Source organism: Myotis brandtii, unplaced genomic scaffold (genome assembly GCF_000412655.1).
Source record: "Myotis brandtii unplaced genomic scaffold, ASM41265v1 scaffold45, whole genome shotgun sequence".
NCBI classification, from domain to species: domain Eukaryota; kingdom Metazoa; phylum Chordata; class Mammalia; order Chiroptera; family Vespertilionidae; genus Myotis; species Myotis brandtii.
The window spans coordinates 6,298,137-6,312,989 of record NW_005367209.1 but is presented as its reverse complement, the minus strand read 5'-3'; the positions used below and the strand labels follow the sequence as shown (position 1 = coordinate 6,312,989).

The 14,853-nt window shown below is 48.4% G+C and overlaps 1 protein-coding gene and 1 long non-coding RNA gene across 2 annotated transcripts; one reads left to right on the top strand and one right to left on the bottom strand.

Moving 5' to 3' along the window:
• Positions 1-1,463: 1,463 nt before the first annotated feature.
• AP5S1 (adaptor-related protein complex 5, sigma 1 subunit) lies at positions 1,464-8,250 on the top strand. Its single transcript, XM_014546488.1, has 3 exons — positions 1,464-1,973; positions 3,859-4,047; positions 6,169-8,250. Exons 2-3 carry the CDS (start codon positions 3,875-3,877, stop codon positions 6,593-6,595), a joined length of 600 nt encoding a protein of 199 aa, XP_014401974.1. The 5' UTR covers positions 1,464-1,973; positions 3,859-3,874; the 3' UTR covers positions 6,596-8,250.
• A 136-nt stretch (positions 8,251-8,386) lies between these two features.
• Positions 8,387-14,853, bottom strand: LOC106727564. Its single transcript, XR_001363797.1, has 2 exons — positions 14,800-14,853; positions 8,387-8,760 (listed from the first exon to the last, which is right to left on the bottom strand). It is a non-coding gene; the product is annotated as an uncharacterized LOC106727564 (long non-coding RNA).

The window sequence follows — 14,853 nt, the reverse complement described above, 5'->3', positions numbered from 1 at the left end:
AAGGGCCCAGAGTGCATGCCTTTGGAAGGCCCTGGCGCCCTGTCCTTCATTTTTTCAGTTGTCAAGGACTGTGTTTGGGTTGGCTCCAGGCCTTGTGCATGGCCCTAGCTGAGTACCATATCAGGCTGGATCCCCATCAGGGACATCACTATCATAGTCTGACCCTGGGTGCAAAAGGGGCACCTGAAGGCTAAGGGGTTGTTTGGACAGGAAGGCTTCCCGAGGTTTTGGTCTGAGCACATGTTGAAGGATAAAAAGGAGAGGAAAGAGCCTTCCAGGCTGAGGTAACAGCCAGCATGGGGGGTGGGGAGTGTGTGTTGGTTTTGAGAAATAGAACACTGGGACACATCTGGGGAGGCTCCAGCAGTTCACATGCCAAGAGGTAAAGAAAAGGAGTGTGGCCCTAACCGGTTTGGCTCAGTGGATAGAGCGTCGGCCTGCGGACTGAAAGGTCCCAGGTTCGATTCCGGTCAAGGGCATGTACCTTGGTTGCGGGCACATCCCCAGTAGGGGGTGTGCAGGAGGCCGCTGGTCGATGTTTCTCTCTCATCAATGTTTCTAACTCTCCCTCTCCCTTTCTCTCTGTAAAAATTCAATAAAATATATTTTAAAAAAGAAAGAAAGAAAAGGAGTGTGTATTTGTGCAGGGGAGAGCACCCTAGGCGGGCACTGAGACCCAGGACACCTTGTGGGGTCCCAAACACCTCTCGGCCAAGCCCCCATTGGGGCTCTGGAAGCTGGCACTGCGTTGTGTTCCTTTCAAGTTTAAGGTATAAGCCTCTTCACTATGCCTCTGATGACAAGGAGGGAGCTTGTTAGAGGAGGGAGTGTGAAAGGAAGACTGGTCACCCTGCTAACTCCTATGGACTTCACTAGGAAGTAACTGACCTGCCAGGGACACACAGCTGGCGACACGGCTGGGACCAGAATTTGAATCATTCTACTCCAAACGGAGCCCTAGTTTTAACCCACTGCAGGAACCACAACCCAGAATCACCCCCCAAACCGCACAAATATGCGTATTTCCCCCAAGTCATAATTTCCAGGAATCTGCATTTTTAAAAAATTGTTTTTATTGATTTCAGAGAGGAAGGGAGAGGGAGAGAGAGAGATAGAAACATCAATGATAAGAGAATCATTGGCCGAAACCGGTTTGGCTCAGTGGATAGAGCGTCGGCCTGCGGACTGAAAGGTCCCAGGTTCGATTCCGGTCAAGGGCATGTACCTGGGTTGCGGGCACATCCCCAGTAGGAGATGTGCAGGAGGCAGCTGATCGATGTTTCTCTCTCATCGATGTTTCTAACTCTCTATCTCTCTCCCTTCCTCTCTGTAAAAAAATCAATAAAAATATATTTTTTTAAAAAAGAAGTGGTTGGATTCTGAATAATCAATAAAATATATTAAAAAAAAAAAAAAAAAGAGAATCATTGACTGGCTGCCTCCTGCATGCCCCACACTGGAGATCCAGCTGCAACCCGCCCCAACCGGGAATCGAACCATGACCTCCTGGTTCATAGGTCCACTCTCAACCACTGATCTGCATTTTATCTGACGCCCCAGTGATTCCCACGCATATTGGTCTGTTTGAGAACTCGGGCTCCACGTTCAGGTCCCGCCAGCCTCACAGGGCTGGCAGAGACCATGGGGGTGGACGGGTCGCTGCGCCCCCTCGCGGCCACCGGAGCCAGTGGACGAACCCTGCATACCCGGTCCAGGAGAGACGGGCGTGGGCAACGCCGGGAGCTCGGAGCTCGGAGTCTTACGTGGGAGGAGGAAGGTCGCCCGTGCCGGATGTCCAGAAGTGGGAGCGCCTGGAACGCCCCCGCCTGGCCTACGGAGCACCGCACCCTGCGCCCGTCACCCCCGTGCACGCGCCCGCGACTCGGGTGCGCAGGCGCCTAGAGGCCGCGCAGCCGCCATTGCTCCCCCGCCAGCGAAGCGGCCGGTTGGAAGCCTGCGGGAGCAGAAAGAAGGGTAAGTGCGACGCCTCGAGGACAGCGGCAGGGGGCTGAACGGGTAGCATACTCACGAGAGGGTACCCCCGCTTAGCCCTCGCCGGCTGGAGCAAGGAACTACAACCCCCAGAATGCACTGGGCTGCAGGGTTGCGCGAGGCAGTGACGTCAAGGGTCTGTGCTGCTGCCTTTTCTCTGTGGGGGAAACGCCGTGGCGACGGCTGATGACGCGTTCTTCTTCTGGTTAGAAGGTCAATGGAGGTCAGCGGGCTCCGGTTCTGAGAGCGCCTTCGCGAACCTTCTTCCTGTCTGACCAGATTAAGTCGAAGATGTTGCCCAGCCAGTGTGGCTCAGTGGTTGAGCTCTGACCCGTGAACCAGGGGGTCACGGGTTGGATTTCGGGTCAGGGCACATGCCTGGGGTGTGGGCTCCATCCCCAGGGGTCGTGCAGGAGGCAACCCATGGATGTTTCTCTCTCTCTCTCTCTCTCTCTCTCTTAAAACAAAACAAATAAAAAGTAAACATCTAAAATATAATAAGAAAACTAAAAATATCGATTGTCTATTTATACTTAACTACAAATATCTGTATACTGTGTACCCCCTGCCTTTGAACCCTGGCTGGCCATGGAGCCACTCAGACACCATCATGATCATCATGATCATCATTATTATTTAGTCTTTATTTTGAAATCTCACATTTTAAGAATTTTTAAGGAAAGAACTCCCGTGCCCTGGCCGGTGTGACTCTAAAGGGGTTAAAGCGCCTACCAGCCCCTGGTGTGGACCTGCCCATGGGAGGGTCGCAGGTTCCATTTGGGGCCAAGGGCAGCACCTGGGTGGCAGGATCTGTGCCTCCCCCGCTCCATGGCCCATGGAAGGCAACCAATTGATGTTTCTCTCTCACATCAAAGTTTTATCTCTCTCCCCTCTCTCCCTTCCTTCTTTTTCACTTTTTCTGAAAAGCCATGGGGAAAATATCCCTCGGGGGAAGATTAAAAAAATAAAAAAAAAGAACTCCTGTATCCCTCATGATAATTAAGTTAGTTACAGATGTGATGCCCCTTTGCCCCTTTGCCTCTATGTTTAGAGGATAATTAAGTTAGTTACAGATGTGATGCCCCTTTGCCTCTATGTTTAGAAGTATATCAGTGTGTATTTTCCTTTTTAACATGTTTTTATTGATTTCAGAGAGGAAGGGAGAGTTAGAAACATCAGTGATGAGAGAGAATCATTGATTGGTGGTCTCCTGCACGCCCCCCTATTGGAGATCTGGCCTGCAACCCTGGACATGTGCCCTGACCGGGAATCCAACCATGACCTCCTGGTTCACGGGTCCATGCTCAACCACTGAGGCATACCGGCCACACCGGCCCAGTATAAGTGTGTATTCTCTACAAAGAAGGACATTACCCAGTGTTCAAAATCAGGAGATATTGATCAAGACTATTATCTAACATGTAGTCTATATTTAAATGCTTCCAGTTGTCCTAATAATGCCCTTTATCGAAACTACCTTTTTCTTGGCTCGGGATCCCATCCAGGAACATACCTTGCCTTCAACTGTTTGGGTCTCTTTAGTCTTTCAGTCTGGAGCAGCTCTCCAGCTTCCCTTGACTCTCATGACCTGGACACTTTTGCAGATTCCTGGCCAGTTGTTTTGTAGAACTGAATTTGAGATTGTCAGATTTCTTTACCCCCAGGCTGTTATGGGCAGAGGTGGTGCTGGCCAGGCTGTTATTCAGAGGCCAGGGGTGTGTCTTGGGTGGCTGAGAAGGACCAGTGACCAGCCACACCAGCCTCCATACAGACTTCCAGACCTTGCTCGGCCAGACCCTTTCTGTGGTTGCCTCCCCTGTTGGGGGTTTCACACTCATCTCACTGAGGTGTTTGGCTTCCCTGTAGCACCCACCCTGGAGCCATGGTCCACGCTTTCCTCATCCACACCTTGAGGGCCCCACAGGCAGAGGAGGGCCTTTGCCGAGTGCTCTACTCCTGTGTCTTCGGTGCCGAGAATTCACCTGATGACCCACGACCACACGGTGCTGAGAGGGACAGGCTCCTCTGCAAGGAGCAGATTTTGGCTGTGGCCAGGTAACCACATAACCTAGTATAGCTCTGTTATTGGTGGAAGTGGGGGATCCCTTTCCTCACTGGGTGCTGGGGGATGGGTCCTTAGGATCTCTTGACAAAAATAATTTTCTGAGGCTCGCCCAGGAGGATGAGTAATTTTCATTTATGTGGAATTACATCCCTGCATTCCCAAGATCCCATTTCCCTTCATCCAGTCCAGGAAGAGATGCAGCTGGGGATTCAGCAGAGCTAGAAGCAAGGGCAGTGTCCAGAGTTTCCATTCCATGGTGGCGCTGGGTCCCGCACAGCATTAGGCTAGTTACAGTCCATTAGTCCATTGTGGGTGGGGTCCACATGACTGTGAACCACGTGGGCAAATGCAGGGGAGCCAAGGAGCAAATCCCCTGCAACAAGAGTCCCGAGCGAACCGAGAGACAGAGAGGGAACTCCTTTGTATAGGAGCTAAGTATCTTTTTTAAAAAAATATTTTTATTGATTTCAGAGAGGGAGAGAGATAGAAACATCAATGATGAGAGAGAATCATTGATCGGCTGCCTCCTGCACACCCCCACCTGGGGTTGAGCTCGCAACCCGGGCATGTGTCCTTGACCAGAATCGAACCTGGGACCCTTCAGTCCACAGGCCGATGCTCTATCCACTGAGCCAAACCAGCTAGGGCAGGAGCTAAGTAGCTTAAATCTTCCTGTGCTTGCAGTGGCCACACCTACTCTGACCAATGAATTGTTCCCAGCTGTAACTGACAGACTAGACTTTATGTCACCTATACTTTACTGGGCATGCTCTATTCCTCCCCTGTACAGACTCTTCCCCCAGAGATCTGCGGGGAATAGACCGGTGGCTTTGCAGCTTCCTGGCAAAGCTGCACAAATGGCACACTCTTACCATTTGGCCATCCCCCTGCTCCTTTCCTGCTAATTCATAACTGGATTAATTACATTGGTATCAGCCCCACAACTTCATTGAATACATGCCTAATTGTGATAGGTTTTCTGGGGAGCACAAGAAACAGGGGGACTAAGAATCAGGGAAGAAGTTTTAGAGTCGCATTTTCCAAAGAGTCTTTTATAGTTGTTCACAAGTGTTATGTGAAAAAGGGTTAAAGAAAGTATTAATGCCTTTGTTATTGTTATAGCTAAGATTTATTGAACCTGAAATATGTGCTAAGCATTTATGTTCTGAGCATTTCATGTGTATGAACTCATAGGTACAGTTATTATCCCCACCTTACAGATGAGTCAGCTGAAGTAGAGAGAGTTTAAGGAATGTAACCTACACAAGATTATGCAGCTAGAAGGCAATAGAGGTGGGATTTGACTGTAGGCAGCAAGCACCAGTATAGATTAGACATGCTCTGCAGTGCAAGAATTCTCAGGGCCTTTAGTGTGCCTGTAGGCTTTATACATCGCTAAGCAGGAGAGAGAATGCGGTGCAAAGGAAGTCCTCATGCTCAGAGCCTTCCAAAAGCCTGGGATCTAGAGGACAGTTCCAGTTGGAGTGCCTGGGCTTGGACCTTCCCATCCCAGACTGAGTCAGTGGGTGTCAAAACCTGGTCTCTGTGCATTCTGGGAGGAGGATTAACACTCTGAGACAACCTGGTGTCAGACCTCTGCCCCCTTCTGTGGCACAGAAAACCAAACATTGCTTTAAGACCAGCCTGTGCATGGCCCAAATTGGAGGGCAGTTCAGGAGAAATGAGAGAGTGCCTTCAAAAGCCTGGATGGCCAAGAGAAAGATCTTCCTTTTTCATCTGGAGAGGGTTACAGGAGGGAAAGTGGGTGGAGAGTTTGGACAGCCCACGTTAGACGTGGCTTCTCATTGGTTCCTTTTCTTTATGTTGAGGAAGCAGATGGGTCAGGATTTCTTCCCCTGGTGCCCTTTTTCAGCCCAAGGAATTCTGTTCAAAATTTGCCTCTTGGCCACCACACTGAGTGAAGTGGTTCAGGGCCTGGAGGCTGGAGTCTAGTGTTCCAGCTCACACTTCCTTCTCTGTGACCATGGGCAGGTCACTTAGTCTCTTTGGGGCTCAGTTTCTACATCTGAGATATGGGGACAATGGCAGCTCCCAGCTCCACAGATGGTCAGGAGGATGACAGAAGTCGGTGACCCACCCTCTCTCCCCAGGCAGGTGGAGTCCATGTGCCGGCTGCAGCAGCAGGCGTCCGGCAGGCCTCCCACGGATCTGCAGCCTCAGCCCTCAGATGAGCCGATGCCCCTGCACGAGGCCCCACGGGGGGCCTTCCGCCTGGCGGCAGGGGACCCTTTCCGGGAGCCTCGGACAGTGGTGTGGCTGGGAGTGCTCTCCTTAGGCTTCGCCCTGGTGCTGGATGCCCACGAGAACCTGCTGCTGGCAGAGAACACACTTCGGCTGCTGGCACGCCTCCTCCTCGACCACCTCCGGCTGCTGGCCCCTGGCACCAATCTCCTGCTGCGGGCTGACCGAATCGAGGGCATCCTCACCCGCTTCCTGCCCCATGGTCAGCTGCTCTTCCTCAATGACCAGTTTGTCCAGAGTCTGGAGAAGGAATTCAGTGCTGCCTGGCCCCGCTGACCCCTCACTGCGTGGGACTTTGCGAGAGGGCATTGAAGAAGGACAAGGATGTTCAGACACACAACCTGGTAAAACTTGGTATCTACCTCCTACCCAGCCTGCTCCCAGCTCTGGTGTGCTGCCACACCCAGGACAAGTGGATGGGACAAGCTGGCAGAAAAGGGGCAGGGCAGAAGGTAGAGGTGAAGAATCACAGAACAGTCTGTGCCTGGAGGTGCCTCATGACTTATTCAGACTGGTACCAAGGGCAGCCCCTCTCGTCCTTGACTCCACTTTCTCCCATTCCCATCCTCCAGTCCTCTACAGTGCACCAGCTCCGAGTGCTAGGGTGGTGCTGGGGTGGTGAGGATCAGCTTCCTGGAACTCGGCCCATGTTCTTTTCCCAAACCCACAGTCATCACAATACAAAAGGAGTCTGCGACTCAGCTCCACCACAGTTCACAAATATGTCAGTCATTCAGGGGGATTCTCTAGGTCCTTTTGGGCTCAGTCTGTGCTTGCCAAGCAGCCTCAAGATAATCATGTGCTTCCCTCATCCGCAGGGAGAGAAGGTGCCATCGGGTGGGTGTAAGAAATCTGGCCTGGATGATGTTATCTTTCTCATTTTGAATGAAAAGCACCAACTATATGATTTTGTCACTGACCCCGTAGGACAGGGACCCAAGATCGTGATGGTTCTGCTTAGTGTTGCTCACGCCAATAAAATGAAACTGTTCTGTAAAGTAGATCAGAGAATTTATTCTTTGGCCAAGGAATTGAGAAGGATGAGTTGTGCTTAACAGATCCCTTCTCCCCAATTCTGGAGAGTTAGAAAAGTATTTTTTTAAATTATTTTTATTTTTACCATCACCATTAATCTCCTCTATGCCCTCTTCCACCTCTGTTCCCTCCCTCCCCTAGGAAAGTCTTAAAGGCTTTCGTGGGGGAGTAGTTAGGCAGGTTCAGGGACAGAGATTCCCAAGGAGGGGTGGAGGGTTCTGGGCTTGCCAAGGGAGCATGCACAGTTCCCAAACATGCTTGGAACAGGCCTAGCCATACATTTCATGTATCATTTTAATGTTAAGTCTCCATCCCTGGGCATGAAGGAAAGTTTGTCAAAGGTTACATGGGAAGGGGTTTCAGATGCCATCTTGGATTTTTCCGGTGCTTACCAGTGTTTTTTTTAATCTTCACCCAAGGATATGCTTTTATTGATTGATTGAGAGAGAGAGAGAGAGAGAGAGAGAAACATCAATGTGGTGTATGGGACGACGCTCAAACCAACTGAGCCATCTGGCCAAGGCACAAACCGGTTTCTTCGGTTTTTTGTGGTCCTTGGGTTCTTCATCTGGTTCTAGGCTGCAGGCTTAGCTGTCTTCTCTTGATGAGTTCAGTTTCCTTGTGTGAGAGGATATGTCGGGGAGAATACAAGAAAGTTAATGTAAGTTTAAAGATTAATAATGTGGCACAACCCAGTGACAATTTCACCCTCCATTTCTGTGAATTGAATTAATGCATATCCGTTCCTCTGAGTGTGGCCCTGAGCTGGGTGTCTGAGCCTTCATGGTTAAGGATGCCCCCAAGAGGCCTCTCGGGAGGTCTCTACCTCTTGTCTGCCTCAACACCTCTGTCTCCTTATGTGCCTCCTTTGAGGGTAGCTATTGATTGAGGATTAATGACAATTTCACCCTCCATTTCTGTGAATTGAATTAATGCATATCCGTTCCTCTGAGTGTGGCCCTGAGCTGGGTGTCTGAGCCTTCATGGTTAAGGATGCCCCCAAGAGGCCTCTCGGGAGGTCTCTACCTCTTGTCTGCCTCAACACCTCTGTCTCCTTATGTGCCTCCTTTGAGGGTAGCTATTGATTGAGGATTAAAAAAACAACCCCCCCCCCCCAAAAAAAACAAACACAAAAAAACCCACATTGTTCTGGCCTCTAGATTTTACCAGACAGCCCAAGGAGTCACTGGCCTGAACCAGGCAGATTAAGCACCACACTCATCTAAGGAAACAGAACAGCCCATGTATGAAAACCCTTCCAGCCTGTAGAGGCTCTTCTACGGGTAAGTCCCCCACATGGACACCCTGAAAGGGAGCTAGCCAGGAGATGTACACACAACTTCCTCAGTGCTTTTTATTGCCTCATTTTTAATGCAAAGTTCACCAGACATCTGGGGAAAGCGAAACTAAATTAAAAAACAATAAAAATGGTTTCAGAGGAAAACCATGCAGGGGACATGAGAGAATTATTTCTAAAAAGAGGTGGTAAAAAAATAAAATTAAAAAGGGTGTGGGGGGGCTCTCTAATTATTATTCTCAGTAATTAGATTCAGGAAGATGTCACTCCCATAAAGCAAAGAGAGGAACAGCAGAGAATAAGAACGAATTCTCAGAAAATAACAGTGTTATTGTTTACATTAAAAATTAGCCCATCCGGCGTGGCTCAGTGTTTGAGTGTCGACCTATGAACCAGAAGGTCACGGTTTGATTCCCGGTCAGGGCACATATCCGGGTGGCGGACTCGACCCCCAGTAGGGCGTGCAGGAGTCAGCAGATTGATGATGTTCCTCCCTCGTTGGTGCTTCTATCTTTCTATCCCTCTCCCTTCCTCTCTCTCTAAAAATCAATAAAACATATATATTTTTTTAAAAAGCCAACTGATACAGCTGGCTCCCTCTCCTTCCCTACAGGGTGCTTTCCTATCTTTTGCAGAGGCTGGAAAGAAAAAAAACTACATTTCCAAGACTCTTTTGCAGCTAGAGTTATGACTATAAACCAAGGTCTGACAATTAGGTGCCCCATCAGAGGTTTGGGGGTTAGAGACCATCTTCTGCTGGAAAGAAAAAAAACTACATTTCCAAGACTCTTTTGCAGCTAGAGTTATGACTATAAACCAAGGTCTGACAATTAGGTGCCCCATCAGAGGTTTGGGGGTTAGAGACCATCTTCTGCTGACAGCAAGGACACAAAGATGTGAGGCTCTAGAGCCAGTTTCAGCAGCCAGACTCAGTATTCCTGTATCAACCAGATGTTGAGACAGAGCTCTGTGGAGCCGGGGGTGGCAGCAGTGTCTCCCTCACTTCTGACCACGGTTTTACGGTGATGTGCTCTCGAAGTCAGTTACTGCGATAGCAGCCTCCTGACTCCGGCTGCTCCAGCCCCCTCACAATTTTGCAACCAACTAATTTCTTATATTAAATTCCTTCCTGTGAAAAAACTATGTCAAGTGTTGGTGAAGAAGAGGCGTAGACTACAGCACCTTGAACCATCAATATACTGCTGGTGGGAGTGTAAAGTGGTACAAACACTTCGCAGAAATGTTTGAAAGCTTCTAATAAAGCTAAACATGCCCTACCCTATTGTCCAGCACTTTTTAAATAAGTGTGTAACTCCACAAAAAGACATATGTGAATGTTCATACAGTTTTATTCCTAATAGCCTGAACCTGGGAAAGCCCAAATAGTTCATTAAAATATAGAATGCCTGACTGGTTTGGCTCAGTGGATGGAGCGTCAGCCTGCGGACTAAAGGGTCCCGGGTTCGATTCCGGTCAAGGGCATGTACCTTGGTTGCGGGCACATCCCCAGTAGGAGGTGTTCAGGAGGCAGCTGATAGATGTTTCTCTCTCATCGATGTTTCTAACTATCCCTCTCCCTTCCTCTCTGTAAAAAGTCAATAAAATATATTTTTTAAAAATTAAAAAAATATATAGAATGAATAAACACATTGTGATATATTCATATAATGGACTATGACTCAGCATGAAAGCAAATTCCTGACACATGCAACAACATACATGGTGGTCAAAAACATGTTGAGTGAAAGATGCCAGACACAAAATAGTATATATTATCTGATTCCATTTATATTAAATTCAAGGACAGGTAAAACTAAACTGTGGTGATGAAATCAGAATAATGACTGGGGGTGGAGATTAATAAACAAGGATTACAAGGGAAATTTCTGGGGAGGTGGAAATATTCCAGATCTTGATCAAAGCGCTGGTCACACAGGTATTTACTTGGATAAAAATTAATCAAATTGCACATTTAACATTGATGTAATTCATGGAATGTAAATTATGCATCATGTAAAAAAACTCTTCCATGCACATAATACCTAGCGTGGTTTCTGTTTTCTTCACTGAGCTCCAGATCCTGGGGGAAGGGCCCTAAGACAAGAGACAGCAAAGAAGGGCTGAAAGCAGGCAGGCACCAGCCGTGTGGTAGGAAGCTGGGGCCATGGAGGGATGTGGCCAGGGAAACGTCTGCATTGGAGGAAGCCTGAATTTTCAGAATTCTGATATCTAACTTCAAAGGCATGTCCTGCTCATGCACTCCTTTCCCTTTCCCACCAGCCCCCATTTAAATGTCTGTTGCCAAGCAACTTATGCCAGTGGTTCTCAGGAATGAATAGCATGATGGCAGCTCCTGAGGGGCTGATGAGGAGGCCATGCTGACAACAGGGGCTGGACAGCTCTGGAGGAGCTGGATGCAGCAGGGACTGACCCATGAGCTGACATGGCCCAAGCCCCCACCTTCTGAGACCACTGAGATAGGGCTCCTACCAGAGACCCTGTCATATCCTAGATCATGACTTGAACCATCTCATGTGGCTTGTCAAGGCAAGGGGCACTGAAGCCAGAGGAAAAGAAAATACTAGAAGAAAAGACACCAGAGCATCACTAGCAGTTTTGTCTGGGTGGTGGCATTTTGAATACAGATTTTGATTTTCTTCACCCAACATGTCTGTTTTCCCTTATATGAACTATATGAGCATATATTAATTTCCCCCCCAGATTTATTGAGTACATATATTTTACTAACATCTGTACTAAAACTAACAGATGAAAATATAAAAGTTTAAAGAACAGCAGTTTAGAAACTTACATGAAATGAGATTGTAAAGGTAGGGATCATATTTTGTTTTTCAGTTTTGAAGAGTTCCCTGAAGGGACTCGGACATGAGAACATGTCCCTTTTTGGGCCCTCTGGCACTATCTTTGGGCCTGACTTTGTTGCCTAGAGGAAATGTGAGCTGGTGGTTGCCGAGTCATCACATGGGAGCCACATGAGCCACAGCCTTCCTTGGGGCACTGGCCTGCAGACATGGCCACCTGCCTGGGAATGAGCTTTCCTGGGGAGGAGGGTTCCAAGGCCTTCATTGGGGGAGCGTATAGATCACTCTTTGGATTCGCCCTTCCAGTAGTAAATGGGCAATAATCAGTGAATTCTACTCATGTAATAGGGTGTTATGCAATCAACAGTAAAAGATAATACAAATAGCCAGTTTTATTTGACCCAAACACTTGCCATTTTCTGTTTGTTTTAATAATAATAGCTATCTTAATGGTTGATATCTGCTATAAACTGAATGTTTGTCTGCCCGTCCTCCCCTCCTCTTCCCTCCCCCCAATTTATGTATTGAAATGTAATCCCCAATGTGATGGTATTTGGAGATTTGGAGGTGGGGTCTTTGGGATGTGATTTGGTCATAAGAGTGAAGCCTCCAGCAATGGAATTAGTACTTGCTCTTCTTTTTTTTTTTTAAAGCCAAATTTTTTAAAAAGTTTTTTTAAAAAATGATTTTAGAGAGAGGAAGGGAGAGGGAGAGAGATATAGAAACACCAGTGATGAGAGAGAATCATCGATCGGCTGCCTCCTGCACACCCCTTACTGGGGATCAAGCCTGAAACCAAACCCAGGCATGTGGCCTGACCAGGAACTAAACCAAGATCTCCTGGTTCATGGGTCAGCACTCAACTTCTGACCCACACTGGCTGGTTCTTCTTTTAAAGAAGAACCCAGAAAGCCCCCTTGCTCCTTCTGCACAGTGAGAAGACTATGCCTATGAACCAGGAAGCAGACCCTTACCAGACACTGAATCTTGGACTTCCAGACTCCAGAACTGAGAAATAAATGTTTGCTGTTTAAGCCACCCAGTCTATGATATATGTTTTTTTAAATATATTTTTTAATTGATTTCAGAGAGGAAGGGAGAGGGAGAGGGATAGATAGAAACATCAATGATGAGAGAGAATCATTAATCAGCTGCCTCCTGCACATCCCCCTCTCCCACTGGGGATCGAGCCCGCAACCCAGGTATGTGCCTTTGACCAGAACTGAACCTGGGTCCTTTCAGTCCGCAGACCGACGCTCTATCCACTGAGCCAAACCAGCTGGGGCTATGATATTTTTGTTATAACATCCCAAATGGACTAAGTATCTCACAGTGTTTTTGAGGAAGCTGTTCCTTTTCTTGTTTTGTTTTTTAATGTCCTGTGAGGTCCAGCAAAAACGGGTAAAAACTGCATTTGAAAGCAAGTCACCACACTCCCAATGCTCTGCCTGCAAGAATTAGATATGAAGTCACTGGATTTGGGGTCAGTAGCAGGCAGGAATAATTTTGGAACCAATCAACGTTCACCCTGTCTTGGCCAAACAAGGCAGAGCTGGCTTTATTACAGTTGAGTTTAGGTGTGATGTTAACATTTTGTAAATGCTGAATGTTGTAAAATGTACACAAAGTTACCAAGTAAAAGAATAAAATCTCATCTGAAAAGTGTTCAGGCATCTTCCTACGGTTCTGTTTGGGAGCACCGGCTTTAGAGACAGGTATGTGCTCAGCGTTTGCTTGTGATCTTGGCCAAAACTTTTAACCCCTCAGGTGTCTGTCTTTTTTAAGTTGCAGCATAAAGTGTAATGATCTTAAGTGCACATATGGACAAGCCCATGTACCTAACACTCACATCAAAATACGCAGTATGTCCTTCCCACCAGAAGGCCCCCTTGTACGCCACCCTCAACATCCTCAGAGGTAACTAGTGATTTGATTCTTTTTTTTAATTTTCACCTGAGGACATGCTTAGAGAGAGGAAGGGAGAGCTAGAGGGAGAAACACTGATGTGAGAGAGAGACATCCATCCATCTGTAGGCCTCCCCACATGCCTGCTGGGGGGATGGGCCAGGCAACTGCCACCCCCACTCCCCTCTGCACAGGATGACCCTCCACCAACTGAGCCACTCCTGGTGGGCTGATTTCTATTTATGTGGATGAGTTTTCCCTGTTTTTGGACTTTACTTTGTGACTGGGGACAGAGAGCATGGCTTGGTTGGCCACAGTGCCCATTCATCCTGTGAGTCAGCCATGTTGTGTGTATCGATAGTTTGTTCTGTTTCTCTGTTGTATACTATTCCATGATGTGAGCACACCAGAGTTTGTCTCTCTCTCCATTCTCCTGCTGATGGATCCTTGGGTTGTTTCCAAACTTTGCCTATTGCAAATAAAGGCACTATGGCCTGGCTGGTGTGGCTCAGTGGTTGAAGTTCAACCTACAAAACAGGAGGTCACGATTCGACTCCTGGTCAGGACACATACCTGGATTTCGGGCTCCATCCCCAGTGTGGGGAGTACAGGGGGCAGCCGATCAATGATTCTCTCTCATCATTGACCTCTACCTCTCCCTCTCCCTCTCCCTCCTCTCCCTCCTCTCCCTCTCCCTCTCTGAAATCAATGAAAAGATATACATTTTTTTTAAAGCCACTATGAACATTATCTATTGTGTATGTTTCTAGGTAGATGCATGCATACCCAGGAGTGGTGATAGGGTTGGCTTATGTTTATAAACTTTAGTAAGAACGGCCAAACACATCCCCAAATCTTTAAATTTCTCTTTAAAACAGAAAACTCCCCCACACCATTCTATCTCATTATTGTGAAAGATTTAATGGGCCCTAAGATATGGACTTTAAGCCTGTACCTGGAACACAGTAGGCGCTCAAAAGTGCTGGCTTCTGCCCAGCAAGTGTCCTCTGCCCCATTAGAGGAAGGACCCGGCGGTTGGCAAGCACTGCGGGGAGGTACCCACGGGGACCAAGAAACCTTCCCCACACCCAGGGTGCCAGGCGAGCCAACCCTGGCGCTCATGCTCTGCGCCTGGAACCTGCCTCCCGGGGCCCAGCATGCGCCGTCTCCTGGCCGGGCTCTCGCATCCATGTAAACTTGGCGAGTCACCGGACACTTAACTGAGCACTAACCGTGTGCCAGGCCCTGGGCGTCCAAGAGCGAACGACCTAACCCCCTCACCCCTTAATCTACTCCGCGGGAAGAGGGGGTGCTTCGCGCAGGAAGCGTGGGAACCACCGGGTGGGCCGCCCACTCGGTTTCTAGCCAGACCCGGGACTTGCCCTGAAAGGTGCACGAGACGGACAAGGAGAGAAAACCACCTGCTCCTTAGAGCCCCAGCAAGAACCTAGGTCGGTCGGTCGGTCGGTCCGGAG